General features: G+C 38.0%; 1 protein-coding gene across 3 annotated transcripts in view; it reads right to left on the reverse strand.

Annotated features, from left to right (window-relative positions):
• NRDC (nardilysin convertase) overlaps positions 1 to 18,794 on the reverse strand; it is a 103,211-nt gene extending 84,417 nt beyond the window's left edge. For all 3 annotated transcript variants that reach the window (XM_059922324.1, XM_059922323.1, XM_059922322.1), the window contains exon 1: positions 18,284 to 18,794. In XM_059922324.1, the coding sequence (XP_059778307.1) occupies positions 18,284 to 18,627 (344 nt within the window). In that variant the 5' untranslated portion in view covers positions 18,628 to 18,794. The remainder of the gene's footprint in view (positions 1 to 18,283) is intronic.
• Between the last annotated feature and the right edge of the window lie 297 nt (positions 18,795 to 19,091).

Below are 19,091 nucleotides of genomic sequence, written 5' to 3' on the forward strand. Positions count from 1 at the left end.
TAAATATATATCTAATAATAACACCTCACATTTTAAGTGTATTAATTTATATGTCTTAACCCATTTAATCTTCATAATAACCCTAATGAGTTATTATTCCCATTTTATGCATGAGGAAACTAAAGCACACACACACACACAAAAGGATTTTTATTTGCCCAAGCTTAGCAGGGATTGAACCCAAGTAGCATGGCACCAGAAGCCATTCTGTTCCTCATCCAACATGAGGAAAACTAGAAAATTTTACAGGAGAAAATAACAGACCTGACTAGTCATACCATGCCATTGCAATGGGAACATCCAATATTACAAAGATATCAATTCTTCCCCCAAATTAATCTATAAATTCAAGGCAATTCCAATTTTAAAATCCCAGTAAGTGTGTGTGTGTGTGTGTGTGTGTGTGTGTGTGTGTGTGTAACTTGGCATACTGATTCTAAAATTCATATGGACAAAAAAAAAATCCAAAAATGCCAAGAACATTTTGAAAAGGGAAAACATGAGGGGGAACTGCCTTACCAATTATAAAAATAAATATTTTAAAGCAATTAAAAGTAAAGAGTATACTGGAACAGGAACACCTACAGATCAATTTAAGAAAACAGGTTCTAGAAACAGAGCAATGTTTATAATATTGTTGCAACACTTTATTTTGATTCAATAAATGATGTTGAAACAATAGATAATTCATTTAGGGAGATAAAATAGCCACCTCTACCTTACACCTAACACATAAATTCACACAGCTTACAGAGCTAAAAGAAAAAAAATGTCTTAAAAGTATTTATGAGAAAATACTGCTATAATATTGGTATGAAGAAAATTTATGCTAAACAAGATACAAAATCCAGAAGCTATAAAGGGCGGTGGGGGGGAGGAAAGATTTCACTATATTCTAACTTAAAACTTTTCTAAAACAAAACATCATAAACTAAATCAAAGAGAAAAGTACATACTGAGAGAAAAGAATAACAATATACACGAGTCCCTTCAAATCAATAAGAGCAAAAAACAAAAACTAATAAAAATAGGTTTAAAAATATATACAAACATTTCAAAAAGAAATACAAGATGTCCAATAAATGAAATGATTCTGAACCTTACCAGAAATCAAAGATAATCAACTGAAAACAACAAAATATTTTCATCCAGCAAATTAGCTAAATTTGTATTGCTATCCAATACTGACAAGGGGACAGGGTATTCTCACACACTTGCTTATGAATCTCAGTGGGTATAGTATTTTTGTAGGAGAATATGGCCATATCTATTTTCTTAAAAATGTAAACTCTGCATACATTTCAACCCAGTGATTTCATTTCTAGATATCTTATAGAAATGTTCACACACATGCACAAAGATATGTCAACAATGTTCACTGCAGCAACATTTGTGGTAGAGAAAAATTGGAAATCATCCAAATGTCCATATATAGAAAAATATGCAAATACATTATCTCACAGCCATACCACAGTATACTATATAGCCTTCAAGACCTCATTTCCATATAAAGAGAGAAAATCATTAGGACCCAGGTTCTATCTTAAATTGCTATTTTTAGACCTAGACTATGCTAAATCATTATAGGTCAAAAGAGGGTACTTGGGGGGCTAACTTTGTAATTATATAACTCGTCATTACCTCCCCCCAAACCATGTGGTCTCAATTATTTGTGTGTGTGTGTGTGTAAATTTTTGGAGGGGTAGGGCTCTTCTAAGATGTCTAAGAAAACCTCTCTCCCTCTAGCTTATTCAACTTGTCTACCTTTATTTGGTTTCATCCTCACACTGCTCCTGTACTGACTATAAAGACTGAAGTAGGGAATTCCCTGGCAGTTTAGTGGTTAAGACTCGGTGCTTTCACTGCCGGGCCCAGGTTGGGGAACTAAGATCCCACAGACTGCGTGGCATGGACAAAAAAAAAAGACTGAAGTAGATTTTTCAAACAAAGCCCAAGAATCAAGAATGTGGCATTATTTTCTTTATAATAAAGTATCCACCCACTCATTTTTATTTGTTCCTTAATTAAATGAACCAACCTTTTGTGAAGCCACTTTCAGTCACTAAAATTACCACAGTTAAGAGCTCATGTATTTAAATCCAAAAATTCTTGAGACCATATAGTGGGGGGCAGGGGACAGGTAGTGACAAGGTACATAGCTACAAAGTACCGTCTTTTAACCTAAAAAGATTTAGTACTGTCTGTCTAGACCTGGAATTAACAATTTAAGGCTAGAGCCTTAGTCATTAACTACTGTATAGTACATTTGAAACTTTAGACATCTTTGCAGTTTAAAGCTGCAGACCTGGTTTAAGAAGTCCATAAAAGCATTAATTGTTATGCTCACCAAACCATTAAAAATTAAATCCCTGTTCAGTTTTGCCTATAATTCTAGGCCAGTTGCAACTCTCAAGTTAAAACAGTCCACATAGTAAAACTGATATGGCCTGCCTGAGTCAGCTAAAGCCTTCTCACCCAAGCTGCATTAGTTTAAAGCTAACCATACAACTTGTTTAAAAAAAGAAGAAAAAGATGGGGACTTCCCTGGTGGTGCAGTGGTTAAGAATCCACCTGCCAATGCAGGGGACATGCGTTCGATCCCTGGTCCGGGAAGATCCCACATGCCCCGGAGCAACTAAGCCCGTGCGCCACAACTACTGAGCCTGCGCTCTAGAGCCCACGAGCCACAAGTACTGAAGCCCGCGCACCGAGAGCCCATGCTCCACAATAAGAGAAGCCACCGCAATGAGAAGCCCGCGTACCACAATGAAGAGCAGCCCCCGCTTGCCGCAACTAGAGAAAGCCCGCACGCAGCAGCGAAAGGTAAAATTTTAAAAAAGAAGAAAAAGAAACAAAAACAAAAACTTACTGCATGGTACAATACAGTTCTTGCAAATAACCAAGATCAAAAAAATCCACATGCTTCTCTGCTTGTTAAAACATAACAGCAAGCCACCTCATTTAAGACTCACCAGAAGGCCTTTTTGTTCCCTAATGGCAGTCCTTCCCTATTTCTCAAGGTTCCTCATCTATGGATCAGTTGTTAGGTTATTAGGTGTAATTGATCATTTTAATAATGGCCCCCACAGTGACCTGGTCAATCTTCCCAACAAGAGTTGGAGTCTATTTCTCCCCACCCCTTGAATCTGGGCTAGCTTTGTAAACTTTGCTCTATAATTTGTCGTGAAGTCCTAAAGCCCAGGCCTCAAGATGCCCTGCAGCTTCTGCCTTCACTCTCTGGGGACTCAGCTGCCATGTCAAGAAGTTTAAGCTAAACTATGAATGAGGATATATTATGTGCAGAGAGAAGGCCTACCTTCTAGCTGTCCCCACCAAGGCCTTAGACATGTGATTGAAGCCATCTTAGACCCTCTAGCTCCAACCAACCCACAAAATGAATATAGCCACAAAAGTGAGCCCAGGAAAGAGGAAAAAGAAAATTGCCTGGTCATCCCATAGAATTGTAAAAAAATAATAAATCACTGTTGCTTTGAGCCACTTAAATTTTGAGGTGGATTGTTACACAGCAACGCTAATACATTAGGAGGACTCAAATGATTGAACAAGTCTACTTCCTGGTATATACCCAAATGAGTTTAAAGCAGAGACTAGAAGAGTATTTGTAAGCCAATGTTCACAGCAGCATTATTCACAATAGCTAAAAGGAGGAAACACCTCAAAAGTCTATCAACAGATGAATAAACAAAATGTGATATATACATACAGGGGAATATTATTCAGTCTTAAAAAAGACGGAAATTCTAACACATGCCACAACATGGATGAATTTTGAAGATATTATGCTAAATGAAATAAAGCAGATACAGAAGGACAAACATGGTATAATTCAACTTACATGAGGAACCTAGAATAGTCAAATTCACAAATAGATAGTAGAATGGCAGCTGCCAGGGACTGGGAGGAGGAGGAAATGGGGAGTTATTATTTCATGGGTACAGAGTTTCATTTTAAGATGAAAAAGTTCTAGAGATGGATGGTAGTGATGGTTGCACAACAATGTGAATATACTTAATGCCACTGACCAGTACACTTAAAAATGGTTAAAATGGTAAATTCTGTTATGTGCAGTTTACCACAATTTTTAAAAAGCACGTCTCTTCCCCACTTGCTTTCAGAATCAGACGAGAAAAAGAGGTAACAAAAATAGAGAGCGAAATGTCAGATTTATCCTTGATATAAAGCTAGGTTGGAGAACACGGCTCAAGAGTGGTTTGGAAATGGCTTGCTAACACTCTCTGAAGTGAAGTATCCACGAGAACTGAAATATTTCCCCCAAAAGGCAGAGCTAGTCCTGCACTCAGTCTACTGCACTGGCTAAGAATATGCCAAAATACTGGCTGTCTGCAGGCTGGAATGAAGAGAGAGATGAAAAGGTTAGACTGAGCATGCCCAAGGTCATTCTACTGCACTCACTAATCAAATAAGTCACTCCTGTGAAGGGGAAGAAGAGGTAGAGAAAGAGGCTACCAGTGTTACCATAGTAAAGTCCCTCTCATTGAAACAGTGTCCCTATATCATATAGTAGCTTCAAAAGAAAAAAGAAAACAGAGGGGAAAAATTAGGGAAAAAATTCAAGAACAATTTCCTGGGACTGAAGAATTTATATTCTAAACTGATTGAGGAATGAAGATACAAGGAAACAGTTGAATTGATGGATTTACTGATGTGTTTGACCATAGTTAGAGGAGTTTTAAAGCTCTGGCAGAGAACCAGGGTAGAATTCATGTTAGATCACAAAGAGCACTAAACAAAAATAATAGTAATAAGGCATCTTAGATATGATGCACAAGCAACAATAAAAATAAATAATCATAAAAATTTAGAACTTTTGTGCTTCAAAGGATACCATCAAGAGAAAATTTTTGCAAATCATTTATCTAAGAAGACCTATATCTAGAATACATAAAGAATTATTACTACTCAATTAAAAAAATTAAAGTTGGACAAAGGATTTAAACAGACACTTGTCCAAAGAAGATACACATAGTATAAGATAAGAAGATGACAGATGACTAGTAAACACATGACAAGATGTTTAACATCATCAGCCATCAGGGAAATGCAAATGACAATGAGATACCACTTTATACCCTCTAGGATGGCTATAATCAAAAAGACAGATAGAAGCAAATGTTGGTGAGGATGTGGAGAAATTGGAACTCTCACATGCTGCTGGAAGGAAAGTAAAATGGTACAATCACTTTGGAAAAGTCTGAAAGATCCTCAGATGGTTAAATGGTTTCCATATGATCCAGCAATTCTATTCCTATTTATTATATACTTGAAATAAATGAAAACATACATCCACGCAAAACTTATACATATGTGTTCATAGCAGCATTATTCATAATAGCCAAAAAGTATCCATCAACTACTGAATGGATAAATAAAATATATCCATACCATGGATTAGTCAGCAATAAAAGAAATGAAGTACTGATACATGCTACAAAATGGATGAACCTTGAAAACATTAAGTGAAAGTAGTCAATCACAAAAGATGACATATTATATGATTCCACTTATATGAAATGTCCAGAATAGACAGAGGCACAGAAAGTAGAGAGACTTCTAGAATGTAGATCTAGAAAGACAGACAGTGGATTAGAGAGACAGAAAACAGATTATCATTTGCCTAGGGCTTGTGCAGGTTGGACCACTGGGGAGGCTGACAAGTAAGGGGTGTGGGGTTTCTTTCTGAGGTAATGAAAATGTTCTAAAATTGTGGTAATGAATGCACAACTCTGTAAATATACTAAAAGCTAGTGAGTTGCACACTTTAAATGGGTGAATTGTATGGTATATGAATTATATCTCAATAAAGCTGTCTTTAAAAATAAGGCAATTTTTAATACTAGAGACAACAAAGTTGCTCAAGAAAGAAGATGTAATCATAGTAGACTACATGTTTCAGTATGAACAATATTTTGAGCTATAAACACTGATACTGGTTTATCAAAAAAATTGGGATGTATTTTAGAACAGGAAGTGGGATGTTACATCTGAATTTCATTTTCAATAAAGACCTATTAATGAAAAATTAATAAATTACTAATTTTAGCAACAAAATCAACCAGATTAAAGATTTGTATCAAGTAAAATAAATGGAAACAGCAAGAAATCAAACTTTTTAGTCCACAGACACGAAAATTATTTGACAAACCCTCTCTGCAAATAAAATATGAATTTTTAGGCCATAACATAATAAGAAATTAACAAAATAAAACATAATAAAGATCCCTGAAAAAAGATCCATTCATATATGAAAACTTAACATATGACAGAGTTGGCAATATAGAAAAAAAGATATGCCAGGAATTACCAAACTATGGCTTATAGTCTTCAAACTAAGAATGGTTTTTACTTTTTTAAGTGGTTGGAAAAAAATCCAACAAAAGATTAATATTTCATGATACATGAAATTATCTGAAATTCAAATTTCAGTGTCCATAAACAAAGTTTTATTGGAACACAGCCACACTCATTCATTTACTTATTGTCTATGGCTGCTTTTGAGTCACAATGGCAGAATGGAGTAGTTGTGAGAGAGCACACGCAGCATTTTCACTGCTGCTCGACAACCTAAAAACTGCAGTAATGCATGTATAACTGAACAGCATTTCAAGTGTCACATGTACTGTAACTTCTTCTTTGAAACAACAGCACATATCTATCATGTCCAAATAAGGAAAGGGAAAAGTTGAACTCAAATGTCACACTTTCAGTGTGGATTTTGTTAATAAATTCCTATCTTAAAAAAAAAAATTTAAATAAATAAATAAATTCCTATCTTTAGTAGTCATTTGCTCTTGTAGACTTTATAATCATTAGTTCTGTTAATTTCTGTCAGAAAGAGAAGCTGAGGGACTTCCATGGTGGCGCAGTGGTTAAGAATCCGCCTGCCAGTGCAGGGGACACGGGTTCTGAGCCCTGGACCAGGAAGATCCCACATGCCGTGGGGCAATAAGCCCGTGTGCCACAACTACTGAGCCTGTGTTCTAGAGCCGGCGTGCCGCAACTACTGAGCCCGCACACCCAGAGCCCGTGCTCTGCGACAAGAGAAGCCACCACAATGAGAAGCCCATGCACCTCAACAAAGGGTAACCCCCACTCGCCACAACCAGAGAAAGCCCACACGCAGCAAAGAAGACCCAATGCAGCCAAAAATAAATAAATAAATTTATTAAAAAAAAAAAAAAAAATAGCTGAACTTTTTTTTTTTTGGCTGCTCCGCGCAGCTTGCAGAATCTTAGTTCCCGACCAGGGATCGAACCCAGACCCGTGGCAGTGAAAGCACAAGTTCTAACCACTGGACTGCCAGGAAATTCCCAGAAACTGAATATTTTTAATTTCCCTTACTCTAGAGTAAGCAGTTTGATGGTTTAGCAATAGGAACCTTTTATTGCAATGTTTTGAGCTCAGAGTAAAAACTTAAACTTTTTTGAAGAAGAGCCTTCAGCCACTGTCAAATACCAGATGGCTTTGGAAGTTAGCTTTTGCTGCGGACTTCATGTTTCTTAATGATTTCAACCCAAAATTACCAAACAGTGCCTATACGCAAAACTTATGTTTCAAAAACAACTAATGTTATCTGAATTACAAGCAATGGCAAGCGGCTTTATACTTTTCCTGTGCTGTTAAAAGTTAAAACAAGGGCTTCCCTGGTGGCGCAGTGGTTGAGAATCTGCCTGCTAATGCAGGGGACACAGGTTCGAGCCCTGGTCTGGGAAGATACCACATGCCACGGAGCAACTGGGCCCGTGAGCCACACCTACTGAGCCTGCGCGTCTGGAGCCTGTGCTCCGCAACGAGAGGCCGCGATAGTGAGAGGCCCGCGCACCGCGATGAAGAGTGGTCCCCGCTTGCCGCAACTAGAGAAAGCCCTTGCACAGAAACGAAGACCCAACACAGCCAAAAATAAATATATAAAAATAAATAAATAAATAAAAGATTTTTAAAAACAAGTTAAAACAAGAAGCCCTATCTCCATTCCCACACAAATTTGCCGCAGATACGTTTTCCAAGCAAACTATGGTTCCAGCAGTGTTTTTCAGACGTTGGTGCAAGCACAAAGGAAATTTCCTTATTTCAAAGTCCTTTTAACTGTGCAATTGAGGAGCTTCCACCTAATTTTCAATCAGAAATGATTAATCTACAATGTAATGGCATTCTAAACGGCAAAAATATCAGAGAAGAAACTAACAGAATTCTATAAATGCCTTCCAAGCAATGAATATGTTCAAATAAAATCAAATGCTCGTAGACTAATATCAGTATTTGGTAGTACCTGTCTGTGTGAAAACACATTTTCAAAGATGAAATATGTAAACTCTCATTACAAATCAGTATTAACAGATGACACATTTACAATCAACTTTAAAGACAGGGAACATTAACTTTGAACCTCCCCAAAAGCAAAATGCTACCCCTCCCAAAAAGAATTCCACCTCTTCTCACTAGTAGACCTGTATTACTAAATAAAGTACTACTATTGTATTTTGAACTTAATGAAAATTTTATTTAAAATTTGCAGAGGAAATTCCCTGGTGGTCCAGTTAGGGCTCAACGCTTTCACTGTGGTGGCCTGAGTTCAATCCCTGGTCAGGGAACTAAGATCCCGCAAGCTGCGCAGCATGGCCAAAAAAAAAAAAAAAATTTTTTTTTTTTAATTTGCAGAAATTTGTTTTCTTTCTTGTTATATAAGTACCTACATAATATCATTAATTTTGCCTCTTGACTGACAAAGTCTAAAATATTTCTTATCTAGCCCTTTACAGAAAAAATTTGGTGACCTCTGGGATATAGACTTTTCAAAAGGTGTGCTTGGACAACTGGCTGCCCATATTTTTAAAGAACAGTAATAAAATTAGATCCTTACGCAAGTGTAAAAAGCAAAACTATAAAACTTCTAGAAGGAAATAAATAAGATGAAAAAGCACAAACCATAAATAAAAAGATGAATAAATCTGATTAAATTTTAAGACTTTATAAACAAAGGGTAATGATAAGCTATATAAACTTAGAGAATATATTTGCAACTCATATAATCAACAATGGATTAGTATTTAAAATATGTAAAGAATCCTTACAAGTCAATTTAAAAGAGGGGAAAACAAACAACCCAATAGAAAAATGGGCGGCTCATAAAAGGAGAATCCAAATGGCCAGGAAACATGAAATAACGTTTGATTTTATTAGTAATAAGGGAAATTGCAAATAAAAAAATTTTTAAGAGAAAAATATTTCCCACAGATCAAGTTCTCAATAATTTTTTAAAAAATCTAACAGTATCAGGAATTGGTAATAATATATAGAAGCAGGAACTCTGGAATAAATGTAAATAGTACAACTAATTAGAAGAGTACTTTGGCAACATCTATAGTAAGGTTAAAAATTAGTCATTTCACTTATAGGTATATAAACAAAGTCTAAAATGTGTACTCAAGGAGTCATGTGTAAAAATGTTCACTGAAGCACTGGAAATGACCTAAATATACAACAATCGAGAAAAGATAAATTGTGGCATAATCAGAAAACAAAATGCAACAGAAAATTGGGAATAATCTAAATGACCAGTGGTAGGAAAACAAATAAATAATGATATATTCACACAAGATATTAAACAGCATATAACACAAATAACTAGTATTACACTTATCAGCACGAACAAATCTCAAAAGCAATGTTAAACCAAAAAAAAAAGTTATGAGACATCCAATGTGATATAATTTCTATTTATGTCTTAAAACATGTGAAAGCAATAATGTATACTGTTTATAGATAAATGCATATTTAATAAAAAGTATACAAATATACATAGGAATGGTATATATATACAAAATTCAGATAATGGTTAAGACTGGAAAAAGAGGGTAGGGAATGCAATAGGAGGGGGCAATATCCAAAGAGCTTCAAGTGTATCTATATGGTTTTATAAAAAATTTTAATCTGAAATAAAAACAAGAAATAAAATGATTTTAAAAAAGGAAGACTGCAAAACATATCCTTATATATCCATCAGGCCAGAGGAGAAAAGGATGAAGGGGTCAGAGATGGAAGCAAGACTATGAGAAAGGCACCATTCTAGGCACTAGAGATATAGTGATGAACAAAACAAAGTCCTTGCTCTCATGAACAAGTAAATATATAGTATATCAAATAGCAAATAAGTGCTATGAAGAAAAATAAAACAGTAAGAAAGAGCATAGGGGTGGGGAACCTAAGTAAAATTGTTATTCAATACAGGGTGCTATTTAAAGCCACAGCACAGGGAGCAAAAGCAGACAGGGAAGAGAAGTCCAAGAACTGAGCCCAGGCGCTCCAAAATTTAGAGATAAGGAGAAAGGAGATAAGGAGAAACCTTGCAAATGAGGCAGAAAGAGAACTAAGAACAGTGTTGACCTGGAACTGAAAAAAAGCATTTCAAGAAGGAAAGAACGACCAACTGTGTCATAAGATACTGAAAGGTCAAGTAAGATAAGAACTTGAGAACTGACCAATTGTAAAAGTTATTGGTGATCTTGAAAATAGCTATTTTGGTAAAGCAAAGTGGCAAAAGCCCACTCTGAGTTCAAGAAATAATAGGAGTAGATGAACTGCAAATTTTGAATACAGACAACTCTTCTAACAAGCTTTGCTATCAAGGAAATAGAGAAGTTTGAGTAGCTGGAAGGGCATAGGTCCAAGGGGATCTGAGCAAAGAAATGCTTTTCCCCAGAAGATAGGAACAATTACAGCATATTTGTATGCTCACGGGAATGATCTAGTAAAAAGGGGAAATTGATGATGCAGGATGGAAGGGGAACAACTGGTGAAATAATTGGTGGCTGGGATCAATAAAGATGGGATGGGATCTATTGCACAAGTGGAAAGATGGGTGTTAGGTGTATAGACAGTTGATTTATTAATAACAGAAAAGAAGGCATACAAAGATTCAAAGAAACAAAATCCCTCTCTACAAAAATTTCAGCATAATAGAGGGGAAAGACAAACCAGTACTTACAAAAATATGAAATACCTTGAAAAAAATTGCTACAGGGGCACACAAGAGTGTAAATAATTCACACATAGGAGGGGAAGATTGAAGGAAGAGAGGTAAAGGGTTCACAGAGGAGGTAATGTTTGACCAGAGTACAGCATGTGCCAAGAAAAGTAGCACAAAACCACATAACAGAATGTGAAGCTGGAAAGTTAAGAATCAAAAAATGGAGGGACTTAGACCTTATCTGTCATGGTTAAGAATTTTGCTTAGAAGGAACCAAATGAGAGAACACAATTCATTTATACTCTAGCTAGTGCTCAGTACCTGCTCAGTAATGTATTTTCATAGAATAGCATATAGGCTATCATGTAATAAGAGCACTATCTAATAGGATTACTGTAAAGATTAAATGAGATAACCTATGTAAACTAAGTGCTATAGAATAGCACTTAATACCTAGTAAGCACTCAACAAATACCAGCTATTATTAGGAGAACAAAGATCATTGTTGGTGGTGGTAATAAAAATATAAAATCTCTGTACACGTCTTCAGAGGACCAAGTGAACTTTCCAAACTACAATCTACTTCCAACCTTTCTGCAAACAGTTTAATTCTGGTCCAACCATGTAATTAAGCCCACCATCTCCACCACAAAAAAAGAAAAAAAAATACACACACACACACACACACACACACACACACACTAGAAAAGGACTATAATATACTCAGTTTCCTATGACTTGGACAGGCTTAATGACTGACTTCATTCTAGGAACCAGTATGAAAATAAGACCTATGTCAGAGTGGAAGTCCCAGAACAAACCATCTTCTTGTCTGCCAGTTCTCCCAAGTAAAGAATATCCTAGAAACAGACCAGATCACCAGAGGTTACCCTACATATCTACCAAACCCATTATGATTGGGTCTACACCCAAAGGATTCAGTTGAGAATAAACAGGCTTCTAAGGTAAAGAAAAATTTGATAATCTAAACATCCTATAAAATGCTAATGATTAAATTATGGTATATCTACACCATGGACTTCTAAGTGGACAAAATATATTGAAAAACACTTAATAAGAAAATGTTCACAACATTGTTAAAGATGGTATTATACCATTTCAAAATTATAAATTACAACTGCATAGCAAAAAGGAATAAAGGTTATAAAAAACGTTACCAGTGGTTAATGCCAGGTGGAATGATTATAGGGAATTTAAAATTTTTCTTGTTATCTAAATTTCCTACAAGGACCACATAATACTTTTGTTTATTGATCAATCTTTTTTAATTACTAAAAAGTAAACAACTCAAGTCAAATCTCTCCTTTTCTCTAGAGAAACAAGCTTACTTAATATCACTTCTAATCATTTCTCTACATATCTAAACACAGTAAATTACATTTTAGGTAAACATATAATGGGAGGTGTTGTTTTCTGGGTTTTCTTTATAACAATGGAATTATACAATATATTTTGGTTTGCAACTGGCTTTTTTCATTCAACAGTAAGTGGGACACCTCTCCATAACGATATATAAAACCATCTATCTATTTTTTTAAACACTTTATTTTTTTTAAATAAATTTATTTATTTACTTATTTATTTACTTATTTATTTTTGGCTGCATTGGGTCTTCGTTGCTGCACGCAGGCTTTCTTTTTAGTTGCAGCGAACGGGGGCTACTCTTCATTGCGGTGTGCAGGCCTCTCATTAAGGTGGCTTCTCTTGCTGCGGAGCACAGGCTCTAGGTGTGCGGGCTTCAGTAGTTGTGGCACATGGGCTTAGTAGTTGTGCCTCACAGGCTCTAGAGCGCAGGCTCAGTAGTTGTGGCACATGGGCTTAGTTGCTCCGTGGCATGTGGGATCTTCCCGGACCAGGGCTCAAACCCGTGCCCCCTACACTGGCAGGCAGATTCTTAACCACTGCACTACCAAGGAAGCCCCTCTATCTATTCTTATAGTTACATATTATTTTCCTTGTAGAATGGTATAATAATAATCTTTAGCCAACCAATGGACAATAAAGTTGTCAACTTTTTGCTATTACAGTGCTGCAAATATCATTTAATAATTGTGAACATATTAAAACAATAACAGCTAACATTTGAATGCTTATTACGTGCCAACTACCACAAGCTTCTATATGAATTAAATATACTACAATATCACCATTCATATTATTATTTGTATAATTTATATTTTTTTCTCTGTAACCTGCCTATTCATACTTGTTTTCTCTCAAAAATCAAGTAATTATTTTTTAAAACTGGCCAGGATACAAATTTGATCTAAAAAGTTCCTAGCAGAATATCCCCAAGAGTTCCATGAAAATGCCTGGCATATGGGCACTCATGCGTTTAGACGTTCTACAAATACTATTTGAGAACTATGACATGCTGTGAGTGAGCAAAACAGACTTGAACTCCAGATTCATAGGTTTTTAGCGTAGCAAACATTTGTTAAATTAAGTTAATAAGAGGAAAGAAAAAAAAAGTGAAGAGGGGAACACATCAATTAGAGAAAGAATAGTACCATATACATCAGCACACACCATTTAATACACAATTATTGGGTTGGCCAAAACATTCGTTTCCGTAAGATGGCTCTAGTAGAGCTTAGTTGTGTTTAACCTCATTCAAAACAATTTCATTAGACTGTTTTGTTACAGCTGTCATATCAGCGTGCATTTTTAAGAAAATCAAAATTGGTAAATTTTTGTGTAGCCATTTTAATATTGAAGATGGAAGGAAAAAAGCAACATTTTCGGCATATTATGCTTTATTATTTCAAGAAAGGTAAAAACGCAACTGAAACGCAAAAAAAGATTTGTGCAGTGTATGGAGAAGGTGCTGTGACTGATCAAACGTGTCAAAAGTGGTTTGAGAAGTTTCATGCTGGAGAGTTCTCGCTGGACGATGCTCCATGGTCGGGTAGACCAGTTCAAGTTGATAGCGATCAAACTGAGACATTGAGAACAATCAATGTTATACCACCTGGGAGACAGTCAACACACTCAAAATATCCAAATCAAGCGGTGAAAATCATTTGCAGCAGCTTGGTTATGTTAATCGCTTTGATGTTTGGTTTCCACATAAGTTAAGCAAAAAAACCCTTCTTGACCACATTTCCGCATGCAATTCACTACTTAAACGTAACGAAAACGTTCCGTTTTTAAAACAAATTGTGATAGGTGATAAAAAGTGGATGCCGTACAATAATGTGGAAAGGAACAGATAATGGGGAAAGGGAAATGAACCACCACCAACCACACCAAAGGCCGGTCTTCATCCAAAGAAGGTGATGTTGTGTATATGGTGGGATTGGAAGGTAGCCCTCTATCATGAGCTCCTTCCGGAAAACCAAACAATTAATTCCAATTAGACCAACTGAAAGCAGCACTCCACGAAAACCATCCAGAATTAGTCAACAGAAAACTTATAATCTTCCATCAGGATAACGCAAGACCACATGTTTCTTTGATGACCAGGCAAAAACTGTTACAGCTTGGCTGGGAAGTTCTGATTCACCAGACATTGCACATTCGGGTTTCCATTTATTTCGGTCTTTACATAATTCTCTTTTTTTTTTTTTTTTTTTTTTTTAAAGGCAGGTGGATTAGGGTCTGGAGGATATTTATTTATTTATTTATTTTATTTTTGGCTGTGTTGGGTCTTCGGTTCGTGCGAGGGCTTTCTCTAGTTGCGGCAAGCGGGGGCCACTCTTCATCGCGGTGCGGGGACCGCTCTTCATCGCGGTGCGCGGGCCTTTCACTATCACGGCCCCTCCCGTTGCGGGGCACAGGCTCCAGACGCGCAGGCTCAGTAGTTGTGGCTCACGGGCCCAGCTGCTCCGTGGCATGTGGGATCTTCCCAGACCAGGGCTCGAACCCGCGTCCCCTGCATTAGCAGGCAGATTCCCAACCACTGCGCCACCAGGGAAGCCCTTTACATAATTCTCTTAATGGAAAAAATTTCAATTCCCTGGAAGACTGTAAAACGCAACTGTAACAGTTCTTTGCTCAAAAAGATAAAAAGTTTTGGGAAGATGTAATTATGAAGTTGCCTGAAAAATGGCAGAAGGTAGTGGAACAAAACGGTGAATACATTGCTCAATAAAGTTCTTGGTGCAAATGAAAAATATGTCTTTTATTTTTACTTAAAAACTGAAAGAACTTTTTGGCCAATCCAATATAATTACCCCTTAAAACAGTCTTGCCACATCTTGTGGGTCTAAGCTACTATCTTCAGATTAATCTTAAAACACTGCTTTATTTACATCATTTTCATGCTCAAGAACTCATAACTTCTCTCTCAGTATTTCTCCAATATACTTCACCCATTCTCTACACTATCTATTTCAAACCTTCACTGCTAAAGGCTTCCCTTCTGTTTCCCACTCCTTCCCGTACAACTTCTTAGAGGACCACTTAAGTTGACCTCAATGCCTACTTTACAGGGAAAAAAGTCCCTAATCCTTCCAGAAGAGAAGGAAATCAACACTTACCAAGCATTTATACAGATCACTAAAAAAAGCAGAATGGATGTCCCGGAGGTATGACTAACATTTCCAAAAACTTAAAACAAATTACATATAGAGAAGTAAAATTCCACAGGCTATTTTAATAAATGCAGACTGGTAAACAAGTATTTTGAGGTGTTATTTTCAACAAAATATTCCTTTAATCAGGTCCGCCTCTGGTACTTATTCACACATTCAAAAGATAAATAATTATAATACAATGGATGTGTACTGCAATGGACCATGTATAAAGTCCTACTGAAATACAGTGAAAGGAGGGATTAGTTCTGCCTGGAAAGGCCTCACAGAGATAACATCTGAGCAGGTCCTAGAAGGATAATTCAGCTCTCTGGGCTGCAGATGCCTCATGTCTACTTCTGGTTACAAAATTCAGAGAATTTAACTTTAGGATGGGTAAATCTTTAAAATTCATCTAATATCGAGGTTTTCCACCTTTATTTTAAAGTAACAAAATCTTTCCTTTAAGAGTCTAATTGAAAACGTTGGTATATAAAACAGATAAAAGTGGACCTGCTCTTTTGAAAGGAGAGGAAGTTATTGGAAAACACTGCTATTCTATTTTTTTTTTTTTTTTTAATGGCTGTGTTGGGTCTTCGTTTCTGTGCGAGGGCTTTCTCTAGTTGTGGCAAGCGGGGGCCACTCTTCATCGGGGTGTGCGGGCCTCTCACTATCGCGGCCTCTCTTGTTGCGGAGCACAGGCTCCAGACGCGCAAGCTCAGTAATTGTGGCTCACGGGCCCAGTTGCTCCGCGGCATGTGGGATCTTCCCAGACCAGGGCTCGAACCCGTGTCCCCTGCATTGGCAGGCAGATTCTCAACCACTGCGCCACCAGGGAAGCCCAACACTGCTATTCTTAATCAACACCCTTCACTTTAAAATAAGAAAACTGAGACACTAAGAAGGACAATGATTTGGCAAAAGACCACAAAAATGTAGAAATGCAACAATTACTCAGACAATACCTTTTAAGCATTATCTCCTCTTTGAAGTCTTTTCTAACTTTCTCCCCAGGTAGAGTTTATACCATTTCTTACTTTATTCCTTGCTATACCCAGCACATACTTCTATTACAGTTTCTATAAAACTTTAGTGCTCTAATTATACCTTTTTTATGTGTCTGTGTCCCTCTACTACATTGGAAGCTCCCTGAAGGCAGGGACTGTCTTAATCATCTTTGTATGCCCAGTACCCAGAATAAAATATCATTTATTAAGTTATATTCAACCAAGTTTCAGAAAAGATTTAAGATAGCTCAGCGCTTAGCACACAGTAAGACTTGGTAAGTATTTTTCAAATGAATATGCCAAAAATGAGGTCATTAAATGAAACAATACATCAAAGGCAGTGTGAACAGTATCTGACACATAGTGGACATTCTATAAACATTACCTGTTATTATGTAACTTTATATAGGCAGAAAAAAAACTGAAGCTGTTATTTAATCTGGAGGGCAAAAGCTAAATAACTTTTATCAAGGTTTCAACTTGCTCATTTATATTATTACTAATATAACCACATCTTTGATGAGAAAGAGAGAAAACTTAGCCCATCCATAAAGATCTTCAGCCTGGGAAGAATAGTACAAAGAGTTGTGTACTGTTAATCTCTAGATGTGGAGTGAAAGAAGAATTTAGGCCTGTCTTCAATTTAGGGCTAAAACACTTCCTTCTAGACCTTAGTTTCAGTCACCTGTCTTTTGCGGGTGGTGGGGAGTGAAAAAGATTAAGTCTAAGGTTCTTTCCTGCTCTAACAATGTAGGGGCACACAACAAATTTAACCTAGAATCCTTCAGCTTTCAACTCAGTAAGAACTTTATAAAAATCAGTAAATTGTGCAGGGCATTTGGTGTCAGACGGACAGGGTTCAAACCAGCTCTGTTATTATTCAGTTGTATAATTCTGAACAAGAAGCAGACTCTCTGGATCTCAATTTCCTCAACCTTTAAAATGAAGTTAGACAATATGCTCTCTCCTTAAAATACATTACAGTCATGACGTTCTATGGAATAAGTTACCTGTAAAGAAAATATTTAGGTGGGGATTGAGCCACCAGTTACTAGAGATGTTTAGAGGATTATGGCATAAACCAAAAGTTGAGAATTTCAGGATTAGAAGAAACCTTACAAGTCTTGTATGACTCAGTTGAGACTCAAGTCCTCTCTAATATATTCTTGGAAGAGTTCACCCAACCATTCTAGCAAAGAGAAACAACCCACGGAAATAAGTCACTTCATCACAGGCCAACTCTGATGCCTAAATTCTTTTACTGAAACCACACGATCCTCTAGTAACTTCCACCCATTAGTTTTACCCCCCTTTCAACTACAGGCTCCTCAAGTATTTGTGGATAGTGATGATACGCCCCTTAATATCCTCTCCAAAATTAAAATCCCCAGCCCCTTCAACCTTTCCTCATAACAGAATACCAAGACTCCCTGACCATCCAGCCTGCCATCCTCAGGAAAACCTCCACTCTTGCTTTAGCGAATGTCATAACTACTCCAACAACCCGTCCCGTTCTGACATCCTGATTCCTGGTGGGACCCAAGATCTGCCCCTCGTTGAGCTGACACCACACAGATGCCCCTAACTGCCCTTGCCACTTCCGTCCAAGGAAGCTTCTGGGGTGGGAAGTGTGCCCCTGGTTGCTCCTTCGGAAGATTAGGAGACGAGAAGGTACCACAGCGGGAACAGAGAGGCCGCCCCCTGCTCTCCTCCCCGGTCCAAGCCTTCTCCCTCACCGGTATTGCTTGGGATCGCTGGGAGACTTGACGATCTCAGGATCTCCGACATTACTGACAGGCCCCCTCCGTCCCTCCTCCTCAGATTCATCGGCTCCCAGACGAGCAACCCGGCCGCTCTCGCCCAAATCCTGTCCATTGGGCTGCAGGTCAGGGCAGCTGCAGGTGGACTTCGCCTTGTTCCTTCCAGGCATGGTCAGAATAGGAAAGGGTCTGGCAGCCGCCGAGTCTTCGCACCGACCCCGCGCTTCTATTCTCCACAGCGCCGCGAGCTCCCGCCCGGCCTCACACCACAACTTCCTCCCGATGGCACAGACTGCAGCAACCGTGACTCTCCTCAGCATTCACCACCAAGCCGGAGCGAGGGGCATCCCGCTCGCCAAGACCCACCTCCTCCAGCTGCTCCTCCTCCTCAGCGTTTCAGAGGCGGTGGCGGCCGGTGGTAGTGCTGCCGCAGCCGGGGGGAGGACAGGCCTGAACCCCTCCCCCAATCCGGTCTCCCTCACGCCAACTTCCCTCATCCCCCCGCCCTCCTGGCCGTCGATGACGCAATTGATTCTAGCCAATAATAAGGCAAGAGAGCAGTCACGCGCACGTAATCAACCAATGGGAACAGGGAATAGAAAGAACCAACGAGCGCGGGCCGAATTCTCGGAGCACCCAGCGAGCTCTTCGAAACCAGGGGTGGGCGGGGCGAGGAAAAAGAGGCGGAGAGAGTGGCGCGGAGGACGACGGGAGAAGGGCGCTCGGACGGTTGCGCAACGTTTATGACAGAAGCGGGAAGGTGGTTTGAAGAAGTGGTTGAATA

The sequence above is a fragment of the Balaenoptera ricei genome, chromosome 1 (genome assembly GCF_028023285.1).
Source record: "Balaenoptera ricei isolate mBalRic1 chromosome 1, mBalRic1.hap2, whole genome shotgun sequence".
Classification (NCBI taxonomy): Eukaryota; Metazoa; Chordata; class Mammalia; order Artiodactyla; family Balaenopteridae; genus Balaenoptera; species Balaenoptera ricei.